Source organism: Anguilla rostrata, chromosome 3, assembly GCF_018555375.3.
Source record: "Anguilla rostrata isolate EN2019 chromosome 3, ASM1855537v3, whole genome shotgun sequence".
Lineage (NCBI taxonomy): Eukaryota > Metazoa > Chordata > Actinopteri > Anguilliformes > Anguillidae > Anguilla > Anguilla rostrata.
In genome coordinates this window covers 21,942,339-21,958,175 of record NC_057935.1, presented here as the reverse complement: position 1 = coordinate 21,958,175, position 15,837 = coordinate 21,942,339, and the positions used below count along the sequence as shown (strand labels likewise).

The window sequence follows — 15,837 nt, the reverse complement described above, 5'->3', positions numbered from 1 at the left end:
TCCGCGCAGAGTGCATTCCTTCTATGAGGGAAGGAAACTAGAGGCTCTCACTCAGCAGCCAGCCACAACAACAACAGCGCTGGGAACGGGTTAAACGGCCTTATTTCTTCAGAGAGATACAGTTAGCGTCGTTTTTGGTAGCATTCGACTAATAAAGCATCGCCTGTAAGTATGTCAGAAGAATTATGTATGTGTTTTTAACATACGATTTTAACATGTATTTTTGCAAGTGACCTATGTGATAGATATTCCTATCAGAACCCCAATTCAACTGGTGTTGCTCAGTCCAGTCCTGATGCTAGCAACAGCTCTCAAGCTATGCCGACATAAGGACGACAAAATAAAAGCTTGTAATGAAGATTTGTTAACTATTTCTCAATATAGTACACAATCATTTGTATAACAAAATTCAAAATATACTTGTTTAAAGCCAGTTAGTTGGCTAATACGATTGCTAGTTTTGTAGCAAGGCTAGCTCCTGTAGCAGTGTATTCTCAGGAGCTGTTGACTAATATTACTTCTGGTGAAAGGGATGATCTGAAATCTTATTTACGCGTTTTCTGTAAGCTGTTGTCCAGCAGCATGCTTTCGGAATTCGAATATCGATATGTTCTTAGATTCCTAACGTTAGCATGTTTTTTATTTGCTGAATTTAGACTGAAGAGTAATGTGTAGCCGGCGAGCTATACTAGCATAGATAATTTGCCTAGCTAGCTAGCTGCGTTAATAACTTTTTAGTATGTGAAGCATGGATTCGTTTGCTTTTTACAGTATGTGTCTGACACATTTGATCCCTTTGAATGCAAGCTTGGTATTTAGCGGTAGCTTGGTATGTGGTCTACGCAGTGCGCACCTTGACCTGCTGATCAAACCCCGTCAAAGCTAATTTCCTATCGATTCTCTGCCATTTTAGAAAAATTGCACCAGCGCAAAAATAGTTTAAATAAGAACGTTTTATTCAACCAAATCAGGTGCATGTTATTGACAAGAGAGATTAAATATTGTCTAAACTTGCTAGCAGTGTTATCTCCGCGTCCCTCATAACAAATTTCATTGTTGTCTCGGATGAATCCTGGTTTTGATCCAGTCAATGTTGTATCAAAAATCAGTACGAACACGTGGGTTCCACCACGCCGTTCTTCTATCTCTCCTGAAAGCCCAGACATCTGTTGACCATACAAAAAAAGACATTGTTCAAATGTTCTTGACTCGAAGACAAATATAAGAATATGACGCAACGTTGAACTTTGGATAATCGGCCATTGATCTTCTTAAAGCTACGTGTTTACCGAAGTGAACGGCTCACTACCAATGAGCTTCAACTCTAATCCATATTTTACTATTCAGGATATTAGTTGAATTGCCTGTAGACTAATCAAGGCGTAAGAAAGCAGTTTTTAAGATTAATCACAATTGTGTGTTTAAGTGGTACTTTCGTAGACCTGACGTTGTATGTAAAGTGCATTCTAGTTTAAGCTGCACTAGACATTCCGGCGTCAGTGCTGCAGGGGTAAAGGAGTACAGAATGCCAGTGAAAATGGTTATAAAATGTCCAACTGAGACTATTTTACTCGGCTGCAGTCCACTGATGTATTTAAGCAATTGTATTTTCCATGCCTCTTGACTGCCACGTTGTGAAACAGGATTAGCTAATGTAATAAAGTACTTCGTGGGTCTGCGATTTTAATTACACAAGACTCTGAGCGGTTTTACACTTCGCCGTCATTTGAATAAGTGAAACAGATTTCAGAACTATTTATAACCTTTAAGTATGTAAATCGTGTGCTCTCTGTCCCCCCTCATACTGTAGATCAGAATGAATGTTGGTGTGGCCCACAGCGAAGTGAACCCCAACACGCGGGTGATGAACAGTAGGGGTATCTGGCTGACCTACGCGCTGGGTGTCGGGATGTTGCACATTGTTCTCTTGAGTATTCCTTTCTTCAGCGTCCCGGTCGTCTGGACCCTAACTAACGTTATTCATAATTTGGTAAGTTCTGTGAAGGGCAGATTGTGTGCCCCACTGCATGAAAGCTGTCTTTTTACTCTGGATTAGCATTAGGATCTGGATCATTGGCTACATCCTCAATATAGTACTCCTGTGTTATGCAATATGTGGCAATACCGCATTCATAATAAGTGGTTTTTTTATGTTAAAAATAAAATGGACAAAACCAAAACATTCCTCTGCTCACCATGTTAAAAAGTGTCTAAACCATGGTGATACGCATAGACTTACATACATATACCACATACAGGGACCTGGAAAAAAAATGTAACTATGGAAATTAATTCCTGACATGAAGGTATTGTGAGATAATGTAAATAAAAGTAAAAGGAAACATCATGGATCAGTTTACATAAAGTGAATGGTTGGAGTATTTTTTTTTAATGCAGTAACTGTATTTGCAGTCAAACAGTACACGTAATATATGAAGGCTTGTGACTTGAAATGCCCCAAATATGGCAAAGTAAACGAAACACTTAAATGCTATAGCCTAAAGCCAAAATGACTGCATTACTGTACTAAAATACTCCTAAGTAAATTTCATAACCTGTGAGAGAATCCATGCGGTGTTGAAACATTGTTACATGAGTGGATAGAACAAGGGTCACATTATTGTGAGCAAACCATTCAGGGAGAAAAATGTCTTTGTGGTTAACCGTAGTTGAGTTTGTAAAAACAAATTGTACCTGGTTTGATTCAGACTAGGAGAAGTAGAGAACAGGCAACAAGTCCACCAGAGGAATCACAATTGCAGAATAGAGAGGGACAAACCTGGCTTACCAAAAACCTCCAGTAGGATGCAGCACTTGTGCTAATTCTGTGCGAGCTGCAGTCGAGGACTGGTTCTGTCTGGATTCCATACCACACGGGTGTGTCAGTTTGCTGGAGATCAGTGCATTAGTGTGATGTGCTACTGAAGGCTTACATGTGGCTTCAGGAAATGTTATCACCTTGCAGTGAATGGATGAACCGTTTATATTTAGCCTGAAAGCTGCATGTTTTATCACATCTAGATGTCTTTACATGTATGCCGACCCATATCCACAAGACTGTGCCATACTTAACTTCACTGTTCCCTAATGATGAGAGGCTGTACTGATAAGACAAGAACTGCATTGGATACAAAATCCCCAAGTAAGATGGCTTGCACTCTCTTGGCATTGACAAGCACTTGAAATAGTTTTGTGGTTATATTGTATGGCCCCTTCTCTTCCAGTGTCTTTCTGCTGAATGACTGGCACGCTGTATCTGGTAGCGTCGGTCGACTCAACCCCATTGGTTTAAACTTAGCAACTGGAGCGCCAGACCAGCTGGGGCTGGAACAATGGATCTTTCCTCAATATATTAGCATGTCAAGTTGGACATCGGCTCCATTTTGAAGTCTAAAAAAGACGAGGTCACTCGCACAGTAAAGGCGCTCATACAAAAGCTGAAATCCACATGCTACGTGACATCAGTACAGCCATTCCACAGCTGTTCTTTCCTGCCATTATTATTCTTTTCCTCTGTCTTATTGTCAGTGGTTGCAAAACGAGTTTGCTAACATTTCCGAAACCCTGCATGAACCCTTTAAATTTAGAATGGGCTGCATTCTTATCTGAATAGCTCATTGCCAGCATCTGGTTGATAAGTCAAAACTGCTGTGCTTTTATTTATGGCATGAAGGTGCGTGTTAATTTTCTCCTTTTTCTGAGGAAATGAAGCCCCCTTAGACAGGACAGGACTCAAGCTGCTTTAACCAAAAGCCAAGTGCTATATTGCTGTTCGAGAAAGGAATGCAAGGTCTGATGCGCTTGGTGTTTAATTTACCAAAAAGTAGTTTGCAATGTGCAGTCTTTCTGAAATATCCAAATATTTAAATTGGATCTGAACGTTATGAGAATTATAAAAGCCTGTGATCATTTCTCTTGCTTGCAGGGTATGTATGTATTTTTGCATGCTGTCAAGGGGACTCCATTTGAGACTCCTGACCAAGGAAAAGCCAGACTCCTGACACACTGGGAGCAGCTGGACTATGGCGTGCAGTTCACATCTTCTAGAAAGTTCTTCACAATTTCGCCAATAATTCTGTAAGACTATGCTCTCAACACGTTCTACACAATCTAATGTCGAGCATGCTCTAATGAGCTTAAAGGAAAAAAGTTTATTTTACTGTGATGAAAGGCTTTGCTTCATAACCAAAGTTAAATATTTAAACTTTTTAAAATTGGCAGGATGTGCTTTAAATGTTATTTCTGTTCATTGAATGACCCCTTGAGTGTTAATTTTCTGTCACCCCCAGATATTTTCTTGCAAGCTTCTACACAAAGTATGACACAACACACTTTGTAATCAACACGGCTTCGCTTCTGAGTGTGCTCATCCCCAAACTACCGCAGCTTCACGGAGTTCGAATCTTCGGCATCAACAAATATTAAACCAGGAGCAGGCGAAGGGTCCAGTCCTGTGACCAGTGCTCCATCTCTTGCTTTGTACATGGTGAGATGAATTGGTAACCTGCTGTACTCTGTACCCCAGTAGTGTGTACTAAGCAGTTTTGTACATTGTGTAACTGTAAGTTTCATTGTTTGAATACACCTGGAGTAACCATAAGGACATTATGAGAATCTTATGTGCATTACTAATTTAAGTATTTAAAGTGTATTTTTTTGTTGTTGTTGAAGAACCAGGCAGGCCCAGGTCTTGAACTTGAAGGTTGTTTTTTCTGTTTTGTTTTCTTTTTTTCTTTCTTTTTTTTCACTTTTAAATTTGACATTTGCCTTCTGAACCCAGACTGGTAAAGTTAGATGAGTTCATGCATTGGTGTCATACCGGGTGTTTAACAAAAAGCCACAAAAATGTCAAATGTTTCTGTTGATCATTTGAAGATTTCTTTGATCATTTGAAGATTTCTTTGATCTGTTATTCAGTTAAGTGACACATTTATCATTGTTTAATGGGTGTAAACCTAACTCATCAGTACTGAAAACCATGTAGAAAACAAAATGCTCTGCATGGTTTCCTTGGTGAACAGAATTGCATTAAGTGACTTATTACTAAATAGCGTAAAGAGTTTTGTTAGTGTATATAGTTTTGCGTAAAATGTCTTGAATCTGAAACAGACATTAAATGTTTTTGATTAACAAGGTTCAAGTGTTGTATTTTGCAGAGAAAGGTATGAACACTTTTTTTTGCATTTATGTATTTGTGCTGCACTGGTTTGCTGGTTTGTGCATTGACACGTGCAGCTGTTACCATGGCAGTGGGTTCCCATTGGCCTCCTTTCAGTCAGTGGGGTTCATTGTATATCAACATTTATGCTCTTTATCTTGAACTACAGTTTGAGAGAAAGATATGGCTTTTCATGTGATTAAATCTTTTTTTTTAAAGATTTAATGGGCTAATAACAATTCTAACAAGTAACATTTTTAAATGAACCACTAGGCAATAGCTACTGCAGTTACTATGAAAAACCTTTCATGTCAATAAAAACCAATTGTATAAAAAGAACCTGTTAAACAAACTTAACATGAAGTGTTTTTTGTAATACCAAATAACACATCCTTCTTACTTTTTTGTGTATTCTTTCTGGCCTACAAATGAAACACAATTTAAAAAAGACAAATGTGAATTTTAAAACGAACAGCTACTTAATTAGTGCACCGTCCTGTTTGAGTTCCTCACACTCCTGTTCTAAAACTCCTTTGAAAACCTCAAAGTGGTGATTAAGGTCCTTCTGCGTGTGGATTTTGTACTTGGTTCCCAGGGCACCGTCCTCTGAAGCGACTCCGTAAAACACCCTGCCTATCCTGGAGTGGACCAGTGCCATTGCGCACATGACACAGGGCTCGCGGGTCACATAGAGATCATACCCAGTACATATGTACGGTACCCAGCTCTGCTCTGCTTGATCCAAGCCAAGCAGGTCCACGGAGGGGGAAATGACCGTCCTGCTTTGGTGAGGTGAAGAAGTTGGGACTGAAAACTGACAGGTGGGGTACCTGTCAAACTTGTAAGCCCCGCCCCCCTGGCCCCGAGCCACAAGATCAATGCAGACCATAACGGCATGATGTAGAGGGTTAGCGCCTCCCCTGCAGTCATGACTCGTAGCAAGTACTCTCTCAGTCTGTGGATCAACAATGACGGCGCCAACAGCATCCATTCCCAGCGCTCGTCCTGCTTTTGCCGCCATTACAGCAGCAGTCATAAATTTCTGCATCTTGGCTTTCTGGTCGGCAGTAAACAGTTGTCCTTTCAAAGCCACAGTCACCCGTTTGTCCTCATGGAATGAAGTTGGCCAGTGTCTGCTGGCTTGTTCAAACTGAGGTCTGGTTAATGGAGGATATGCAGGGACTTTCACCAGGAATGGTTTCCCTAATCCACTGATGTCGACTCTGTCTGAGGGGAGTAAGGCTGAGATGGACAAATCCTCGTTGTTGGGAATCGGTTGTACATCTCTCACCAAACACACAATGACTTCTAAAGGATTGAGGCTGCCACTGTCCTTGCATGCTCTCACTCTCTTGATGTGTTGAACACCGGGCAGCGGGTAGATGGAGGCCAGCTCCTTCACGAGGCGAGAGGTTTCCTTCTTGTTGATGATGGGAGCCGCATAGGCTTCCAGTAACTCTGCGTCCTGGGACTGTTCATCCGAAAGTACGGGGAAAACGCCCCAGGCCACGGTTTCACTCTCTGACGCTTTTCTGCGTTTGCACTGTGGTTCCATCACACGAATTAATGTTTTCCTAACGAGACAGCGGACATTAACTTCTGCAAAGGTTCACGATAAGATATGACAGCACTGTGCAGTATGAAGGGCTTTGGTTTGCGTGATGTATCTACCACGACTAATACTTTCACAACACACTGACATTAAAGCCGCTGCTTCATCACGTTTGTCGAACCAAAGCTTTTCTTTCCAGCTAAACATCGATGGAGCTAGACAATAAACTGTAATGGCATGTGGTTAACTTACCGTCTAAAAAGCAGGTTAAAACAAAATACTAGTCAGCTGTGTCCAGCCCGGGCAAGACATGGAACAAGGCACTGCACGCTGCTATTGCGTTCGTGAAAATAGTCCCCTAGAAACAATGTGCACAACAAGGTTCTGTATGTCATTCACTGAAACACAAATCCAGCATGGACAGTCAAACGATTTATAAAAGCACACATTGATTTAAATACAATTTGTAGTTTTTATTTTTATTTTTTAGATGTCTAGACTTGCCCTTAACAAAAATATCTCATCTCGAACATTCGCGGAACTAATCGTTTTACAATTTTCCATAGGAACTATTTATGTGTTACGTACGGGGCAGGCTTTTATTATCAGGGATAATAAACTACTTTGTCTGAGACTCTGGTTTATTATTTTAGTATCTCTTGCTGAGAAGGAGGAGCTACAAATTCATCTAGTATAACAGAATGATCGATTTGGTTTTCTGAACACCGAAAGTGCTGTGTTCCTCTTCGTAGTCATGGTAAACACAGCACCGGAAACAGCTGTTACTAAGTAAAGAAAAACCAAACATCGGAAAGAGCGCCAGAGTTAACGAGGGGCATCTGTACAGTTTAGCAGTTCACATGGTGAGTTAGAAAATAAAATGACCCATTGTATGAATGAGGAATGTCATTAGCGACTCTCTAGTATTTAAATAGCCATGGGCCAGTGTTGTTAGACAGTAGTTTCGCGGTGTAATTAATGTAGACAAGAAGCTATACTATTGTCAATAATTATTGATAATACCGACGTTAACAGATGTGAATACTACTACTACTACTAGTACTACTCAGTGACTTAAATTTCCGCACTAAGAGCTAAAGTCGGTCCTTGCTCGGTAGCCCAGTGTATTTTACGTTATTGTTTCAGTTTTTCTGCTTCTCTCCAGATCTAAAGGACTCGGCTTATTTTACAATGAGTGATCCTGACCTCCAGCCTCTCATCGCTGCTATTGCAAACAAGTCGGAACAAACAGTTCCACAAGTTCTTTTAAAATTAAAAGGTAGTTGGAGAACCTATACCGTTGCTATACAAACACCTGTTTGTTTAACCTGGTTTAACTTTGTTTTTACATTGCGTCTTATGTGTATACCTGTTTTTTTTTAAATGTCTACGTGGACAAGATTATTGTGCAATGTGGTCTACCGTAACTTCAGTAAGGTTTAACTTTCGCAAACGTTAAACGGGTGACCATCTGCCAAAGTTAGTTTTCTTTGTATGTGCATAACAACACTAATACTATAGAAATACAAAATATTTTAATTTGTTTCCTACTCTTTGCTTTTGGATTTAAGATATTTTAGGTAGAAAATCTGTAGAAGATGACAGAGACCTGGTGAAGCTTAAACAAGATCTGCATTCTTACGGTATACTCCAGTACTGCTCCGCAGCACTGAACTATGATTATGAGAACATTCAAGGAGGCTACTCATGTGTTGCGCAAATGGCCGAAATTCTCAGGTCAGTATTACTGCACCGCCCCACAAGTGTCACATACAGTACACTGTGCTTTAGTCCAGTTTAGCACTTTCAATCATTTTATAGTTAGCAAATTAATAGGTTTCTACAGGGGTCAGTATTCCAATGGCCAGACAAGGCTCCACCCTTGTCTTGTCACTTGCCTAAATGAGTTGGGAGTGTATTTATTTATTTATTTATTTGACTTAGGCAATCTATACGATTTGAGTCACGTGAGGTGCTGCACATGATATTTGCATCTAACCCAAACCCAGGCATATTCTTTTTGGTGAGGACCCCTTTCTCATTTTAGACACACATTTTCCCTGCCACAGCCTATAGGTAAAAGGACCGATTACTGCTTTTCAACACGTCTGAATGCCAGGAGAATTGTCCCAGTAAAATTGGATAGGTTAAGAGCATGTCCCTTAATTGCTTGGCACTGAATTACCCACCAGTCTGGACTTCAGGTTTTTTGAAGAGAGAGAGAAAGGAAAGTGCCTGGTGGGAGGCCTATTTGGAAGGTGATGGAGGTTCACCTTTGTCTGTGTTCTGCACAGCTCGTGCTGTGTGGGTTTCCATCCTGTTAGAAACAAGGAGGCATTTCAGAATGAATTCCTCCCTTCTGCTGCCGACAGCTTGATCTCTCTGGCAAATCGCTTAATGGACAAAGCTGTGGAGGTAAGCTGTGTGATTTTACCTAAGTTACCTGTGAGTTAACATCAGCCATTATATTTGAATAATACACAAATGTGGCTGATTTCATGTATACATTATACTGTTTTTTGTTTTTTTGTGCAAAGGACAAAGGAAAGGCTGGTAGCATTCGCCTCTTTCAGAAAGTAATGGATTCCATTAGCTGGCTTTTGAAGGGACACAATGAGTTAATCCCACACGGTAAGAGCACAAGTGATACCTCCAGTCCAACAGCTAAGTCTGATGACTGCTTTGACACATCACTGACTTCAACAACCAGACAGAATGAGTATGCTTTTAATAAGCAAAACATTTATGATTTGTTGATTGGTTCCTTAATACCTGTTGTTTTTTTCATCAGTTCTACAGTCTAAACAATATGAAGAGATACAGCTTTCAGAGAATGAGGAAATCGGTGTGATATCTCTGACACTGTTGCAAAATCTCATTCAGGCAAACAGGTATGTTATGGTTACAATCACTATTATTTTTTTGGAGATTACACATGAGAATGGGTGGTGGCACATTGAAACACATGGGCTCCAATGGCATGCGATATCAATATATTAATCTAGGACAGGGCAAAAGATGGCATGGAACCACACAAACTCCCCACTGTCACAACATGGATGCATGTCCTCCATGTCCTTGGCTTTGGGTTACAGCTCATTCAGCTGGTCTGGATTTTTTCTGCGCTGTCCACACCTCTACAAAAAATAAGCAAATAAAATCAAGCTTTCTATAGCAGTGAGCGGGAGTGCTAATGCTCTGGGTGTATTATGACCAATACACTCGTGAATCTGTCGAGTTGTGTTGAGGAGCAGACCCAGTTAAACTAAAATGAACTGGATTCTCTCTCTCTTTTTTTGTCTTTCAGTGCATTCTTAAGTGACATCCGCCATAGAGCTTTGAAAGGCATTTTGGACGACATCGTCTACAAGCTGGGCTGCAGCTCCAGCCCTGCAGCTGGGAGAGCGGCCGCAAGGACGCTGCTCTCATTGGCCCGCAGCCAGAGCTCCATCGCGGAGGTCATCCCGGAACAGTACCAAGGTCAGTCACCCAAACTCAGAGAAGAGGCGCGGGTGTCCCGCTTGATTGAAAGCTCAACTTTGTGTCATTTTGATTGTTGTTGGCACTTGAGGACTGCTGATGTTTTAAGCATCTTGGCAAGCTGAGCTTTGTCTGATGTGCTCGATGTTGGAGAGGCGTAGTGTAGTGGTTAATGAAGTGGACTGATGACTTACGAGTTGCAGGTTCAATTCCCATGCCCGGACATTGGGTCCTTGAGCTTAACCCTGGTTACTCCAGTCAAAATATCCAGCTGTATAAATGGATGGCATTGTCAGTCACTGGGTAATATAATCCAGTAAATGACCAGACTGTGAACTGTAAATGTTGTCAATGTTGTGTCAGGTTTGGACTCCCTGTTGAAGAATGATTGGATTGGAAAAGGCTTCGATGCAGAGGTTCTGCAGCTTATTGACCTTCTGTATCCTGGGGTCAGAACACGAGAGCCAGCTCAGGTTGGTTCAGTACATCATGTCTCCTGTCCACTGTTTTAGTCTCTATTGATCGGCAGCACATTAGCTGCCCTCTGATGTGTGCATCTTCGCAGTCCTTTTCTTTTTAATCAATTTCAGTGCCATTCTTGGCTTTGCTCTCCTGAACAGGTACAAGACTGTGTAGTGATGATGAGCCAGGAAGTGTCCTAGTGCAGTCCTGTATGGGAGAAAAGAAAAAACCAAGGATGAATAACAGGTAATCCCGTTAACAGTTTAGTATTTGATCCTCTTTTGTTTTTCTTCCTTTAGGACTTGTCGGAAGAGAAAGTCAGGGCAGCATGTGTGATCCAAGCAGGTTGGAGGGCCTTCCAGATACGGAAAAGAATGAAAAAACTCCCAAAAGCCGTCAGCGTCCTTCAGAGAAGCTTCCGGTAATTCTTAAAACCCATAGCCTCACTTCGTTCAGAGAGCTGTATAATAATTTGTAATGTAATGATTACAAATGCACCATATGGTGCAGTACCAATACAAACCACATGGGGGAAGCAGAGCTGAGTTATTGATATTGTTTCAGTCCTGACCCAGAGAGTGATTCAGTCAGAAGGTGACCATGTACATTGTGACATCATGCATTATTAGGTATGAATGTTTTCGGGTGTATAACAGGAGGAAGATCCCCAACTAACAGAGTACTGTAATTGTGTGTGTGTGTGTGTGCAAGAAAGAGAGCGCAGGTGGCTCCAGGCGACGCAGGCCCAGAGGCGAAGGGCGGAGGAGGAGCTGAAGCACCAGGTGCTCCTCCGCAGACAGAGAGCGCTGCGCGAGTTCCGGCAGCGCCAGCTCCTCCTGCTGGAGATAGTGCCTGCAGGCAAGTCTGCCGTCTGTCCTCTGCCGGGGAAGGACATCCCTCCTCCCCCACAACTCCATTCTCTGCACTTTAAATGTTGAATGGCTTGTGTCCCATGGCGGTGCTGTCAGTAAGCCACCCTCTCAGTGCTGGGGGGGGAGGGGCATTAAAATGAGACTCTAAGGACAGAAGGTGTGTGAGGGCAGGGCTTCCTTACTGAGGACTCCTGAGAGGTGAGCTGTTAGGCGCTAAATAGCTTTTATGCCTAAATATTCAGGTTTGTTCTCAAGGAATTTATATTACACCTGTCAACAATACATTTCTATGCATGCAATGTCTGTGTGTAAGTTTGCTGTGGAAATAGGGTTTTCATTTTGTGACTCCAGCCCTGCCTGCCAGTCTGTATAGAGTAGAGTTACTGTTCCCGCTGTTGTGACGTGCCGTCTGTGTGGACGTCTGTCGGCACCCTGCGAGCGTCCCCCTGACAGTGGAGCGTGTCCCCCAGGTCAGGTGGACCGCTTCCTGGGTGACCTGGATATGAGGGCCGCAGTGATGATCCAGAAGGTCTGGAGGGGGCACAGAGAGAGGCGCAACTTCCAGCAGCAGAAACAGGAACTCAGACAGTTCAAGGCTGCGGTCGCCATCCAAAGAGCGGTACGAGTCTAAGCTCAGTTACAAGGGCTCAGCCCCACATGGAGCTGGACGCGTACACACAGGTCAAACTGGTTAAAACTGGAGCAAAAAGCATTCCTTTCTGGATGTTTCACCAATTGTCCTTTCTTTTGTGCCATTACATGTGAGATGTGAATTTTAACATTAAAATTTTTTAAAAGTTTAAATACAGGGAAATATTTTGGTCGGTCAAACAAACCACATCCTTTAGTAGATGTTCCAAGCCAGAACATGTCCAGCTCGATGAGAATCAAGGGTCCTGTGTACCCAGGGAACTTGTCTGTCAAATTTATAGCTTGTGTGATACTGAAAATCTCAGATATTCCCTACGTGAGGTCATTATGGAATGCTTCATGACTTTTTCTGTGGTTGTTGTGATTTAAATTTTTTTTTAAATAATAATTGCTGTATGCAATGCAACACCACTAAATAACCTGTGTTGACTGTAATAATATCCCAGGTCCTTCGGTTTCTGAAACGTCAGAGGGTGAAAAGGCACAGGTTGTCTCCTTGGAAGGGTCCCAGAGGTCTGACGGATGCCAGAAGAACAGAGCTTAAGAAACAAGTGGATGACTACATCGCTCTTCATCCTGTGAGTTACAGCACACACACCACTGCTCTTCCTGCCAGATTGTATGCTCCAGTCAGTGAATGTCAGTCTGTCTGATGCCTGTATCTTTAAAGGATTGCTAGCAATACAGGGCATACTGAATACATGTATTAAGCACAAATTATTACATTAAATGCATAACATTATTTGGCCAGGGTTCCTATAATTCCGAGATTAGATTCCATACCCAATGTGTCATTACTCCAAAGACAGAGTTAACAAGCTATTAGCATTCCTAGATGAACTGAACACGAGCCGCTGTGTGCATTTAATCCTCATAATATTTAATGTCAGATCAGCAATGAAGAAGCTGATCCAGGATAGGCTCACCCCTGATCATAACCACAGCATTGCAGTGCCGTGAAAAAATATTTCCCCACTTCCTGATTTCCTCTGTTATTGAACATTTGTCACACTGAATGGTTTCAGATATACTAAATTTAATATTAGGCATATTTTTTTATGGCACTGTAAAGTGCAAAAAGAAGGCTGAACTGGTCCAGGGCAGTGTGCTCAATGGGCAAAGCACTACCTACAGCGCCCCCTTATGCTTCCCAGCGTCACGCGGTGTCGGCGGAGGGCTGCAGGGAGCTCCACCAGAGGGCCCAGGAGATGCTGCGGCAGCACCTGATGAGGAGGGACGCGGACCGGAGGGCGGAGCAGCACAGACAGGCCCTCCTGGCGCAGATCAACACCGACCTGGAGCTACTGACAAGTGAGCGAGGACTTGAGCCCGCCGCCCATATTTCTAGCCTTGTTTTTCTGCTGCGGGGCAGTTTCTCGGGTCGCTGGCTGGCCGTCGCTCGGCCTCATAGAAGACTAATGGGCTTTTCGGCAACTGGTCAACCGAATCGCTCGCTGTGCGAATGGGGGCGCCCCAGTCTGGTGAGGCATTGACAGTGCTGCTTAGAACAAAGGCTGGCGTGTTTCTGTAGTCCTGGGATGTCCAGTCTTACTTGAAAAGGGCCAATGCGGGTGCAAGTTTTTGTTTCAACACAGCACCTGGTTCAACTGGTTAACTCGTCATGGTCTTCAATCAGGAGCTTCATAAATAGAATCAGGTGTCTCGGTGCTGGGGTAAAACAAAAACCTGCACCCACACCTGCCCTTTTTGGATAAGATTGGACACCCCTGCTCTAGTCTTAACTGCACTTTTTTATTGACATTTTCACATTACATGCTTTTTCAGCTCTCTAAATATTGTTCTGTAAATATATAACTGTTCGCTGCACCATACTTCCAGTTGTTATTGCCTGTGCTGAAGCTTAAATTGAGTTCTGATGAGAACCTGCCAAGGAAAAATAGATTCTAAAATACAGGAACGCTGACCTCAGTTAATTCATTCATTCATTATTTGTTTTTTCTTTTTGCACTAGCACCTCTGAGCATTGGCCAGTTTAAACCGGAGCATATTTATCCAGAAATCATTTTTATCAGGAGTGTCTAAAGTGGGGAAACTCACAATATCGCCTGTTAGTCACTACTCCGGTCTAAAACCTGGCTCGAAAACAAACACAAAACTCATCACAATGATGCTTGCGTTCATATCTGTGTTCTTACGTTTTCAGGTGCTCCCGCTCTGCGGGAGGCTACAGGGGCAGAGTCGAGCGTGTTCCTGAGCAGGTCGGCTCCTGTGGCCATGCGAGCCAGACAGTCCCACAATGCCCTGCTTCAGGCTGCCCGCTGCCCCTGGTGGAAGAGGCTCGGGGATGAGCCCTCGGATCCCGAATCGGTGCACAAAGACAGCGTAGACGTAGACCTTCAGAGATTATACTTGGGTGGAAGTTGAACACACTATCAGTTTAGCATTTCACTAGAATACATACAGCAATAATACAGCAGTAGGTGCCATTAGATCTAGTAAGACTGGTGACTTTGAAAGACATTCCTACACAATCAGGACTGCACTTATTATACATGCTGTCTGAAGGAGCCTACTGTGATTGCAGCATCTTTGTACTTAAGCTTCATTTGTTTATGTTTTTGGGAATTATGTATTTAATATTTATATCTGATATATTTTTTCTAGATTACCTGCATTGTTACAGAATTTATTAAAAATTTTTGCTTTGTGGTTCCGCATCCTGTCTGTGAAGTTTTACTTCTGTGCCAATGTTTTTTTTGCCTTTCTTGTTGTATGTACTGTACAGCACTTTGTTGGCAAAGTAGCCCTGGATACAGCGAAATGCACGAGGCAGTGAATGCCTGCAATCAATAAAAGGTCTTTCATTTCGGGGAGACTAATCTACCCTGCAGGTTCCACAGACTGCTCTGTTGGGTAAACATTTCCCTGGCATACTGAGTTACCTCGCAGCGCACGGTATCCTTTCATTTGGTCCAGAAAAGACGCAGACTATCGCTGGCGGCCGTCTCCTCTCTACTCAAGGTTAGCTCTGGATTTTCTTAGACTGTATCGATCCACTCTGGCTACATATTGTTGGAATGTGATGCAAGCACCGGGGGATTTCTTAGGTTTATCATTTTCATCTTTAGACAGACTACATTTTGTATATACCCAAGAGAACGGTTTTATTTATAAATTTAAAAAGTAGCAACCTGATTAAAATGGAGGATGAAACATTCCTATTTGTGTGGTAACCATTAGTGCAGATCACAGTATGTTCTTTTCAAATGGCAAATGAAATGGCATGAAATTTTGTCATTTACTTTGCTGTATTTCATGTGGCTATAACATAAACAGCATCAATTATAATGCCTGTGTTTGCATAACTACATGATTAAGTGAACAGCTTTCCAAACTTGGCTTTTCGTGAACATGAACATTGCAAAATAAATGTTTGCGATTGCCTTAAATCCAAATGTTGGCATACCTGCAGGAAAATGACGCATCCCTGGATATGGGGTTTGCACTTCAGGTTATGAACCCTGTTGTACGTGGTTTTTAATTTGTGATTTGCTAGTGAGTCGGAGTTTTAAATTAAAACCAGCCCCAGGCGTCAAAAGTAATTAATTGACTGGACCCCGCTTACCCTCGGTCCTTCAGAGGAGCGCTGCTAAGCTCCTGCTTTCTCAAACTGTTAACCGGTCCTAATCCTTCACCATATG

At 42.4% G+C, this 15,837-nt stretch overlaps 3 protein-coding genes across 3 annotated transcripts; 2 read left to right on the top strand and 1 right to left on the bottom strand.

Annotated features, from left to right (window-relative positions):
• Positions 1 to 14: 14 nt before the first annotated feature.
• Positions 15 to 5,133, top strand: ormdl1 (ORMDL sphingolipid biosynthesis regulator 1). The gene is made up of 4 exons (XM_064326769.1): positions 15 to 165; positions 1,811 to 1,990; positions 3,926 to 4,077; positions 4,290 to 5,133. Exons 2-4 carry the CDS (start codon positions 1,817 to 1,819, stop codon positions 4,423 to 4,425), a joined length of 462 nt encoding a protein of 153 aa, XP_064182839.1. The 5' UTR covers positions 15 to 165; positions 1,811 to 1,816; the 3' UTR covers positions 4,426 to 5,133.
• Positions 5,134 to 5,442: 309 nt separating this feature from the next.
• Positions 5,443 to 7,118, bottom strand: adat3 (adenosine deaminase tRNA specific 3). Its single transcript, XM_064326768.1, has 2 exons — positions 6,963 to 7,118; positions 5,443 to 6,732 (listed from the first exon to the last, which is right to left on the bottom strand). The coding sequence occupies exon 2, from the start codon at positions 6,711 to 6,713 to the stop codon at positions 5,634 to 5,636; it is 1,080 nt and encodes a 359-aa protein (XP_064182838.1). The 5' UTR covers positions 6,714 to 6,732; positions 6,963 to 7,118; the 3' UTR covers positions 5,443 to 5,633.
• A 184-nt stretch (positions 7,119 to 7,302) lies between these two features.
• iqcb1 (IQ motif containing B1) lies at positions 7,303 to 15,020 on the top strand. The gene is made up of 14 exons (XM_064326767.1): positions 7,303 to 7,573; positions 7,876 to 7,989; positions 8,282 to 8,447; positions 9,005 to 9,125; positions 9,248 to 9,341; positions 9,502 to 9,601; positions 10,018 to 10,190; positions 10,554 to 10,663; positions 10,952 to 11,073; positions 11,368 to 11,510; positions 11,995 to 12,143; positions 12,622 to 12,753; positions 13,330 to 13,486; positions 14,340 to 15,020. Exons 2-14 carry the CDS (start codon positions 7,902 to 7,904, stop codon positions 14,558 to 14,560), a joined length of 1,776 nt encoding a protein of 591 aa, XP_064182837.1. The 5' UTR covers positions 7,303 to 7,573; positions 7,876 to 7,901; the 3' UTR covers positions 14,561 to 15,020.
• The last annotated feature ends 817 nt before the right edge of the window (positions 15,021 to 15,837 follow it).

Excerpts from the sequence above, each read along its gene's own strand:
- adat3 (XM_064326768.1), bottom strand. The coding sequence starts at position 6,713 with ATGGAACCACAGTGCAAACGCAGAAAAGCGTCAGAGAGTGAAACCGTG.
- ormdl1 (XM_064326769.1), top strand. The coding sequence starts at position 1,817 with ATGAATGTTGGTGTGGCCCACAGCGAAGTGAACCCCAACACGCGGGTG. Across the intron at positions 1,991-3,925 it reads CTAACGTTATTCATAATTTG|GGTATGTATGTATTTTTGCA; the intron begins GTAAGTTCTGTG and ends TCTTGCTTGCAG. Across the intron at positions 4,078-4,289 it reads ACAATTTCGCCAATAATTCT|ATATTTTCTTGCAAGCTTCT; the intron begins GTAAGACTATGC and ends TGTCACCCCCAG.
- iqcb1 (XM_064326767.1), top strand. The coding sequence starts at position 7,902 with ATGAGTGATCCTGACCTCCAGCCTCTCATCGCTGCTATTGCAAACAAG. Across the intron at positions 8,448-9,004 it reads CAAATGGCCGAAATTCTCAG|CTCGTGCTGTGTGGGTTTCC; the intron begins GTCAGTATTACT and ends TGTTCTGCACAG. Across the intron at positions 12,754-13,329 it reads ACTACATCGCTCTTCATCCT|CGTCACGCGGTGTCGGCGGA; the intron begins GTGAGTTACAGC and ends TATGCTTCCCAG.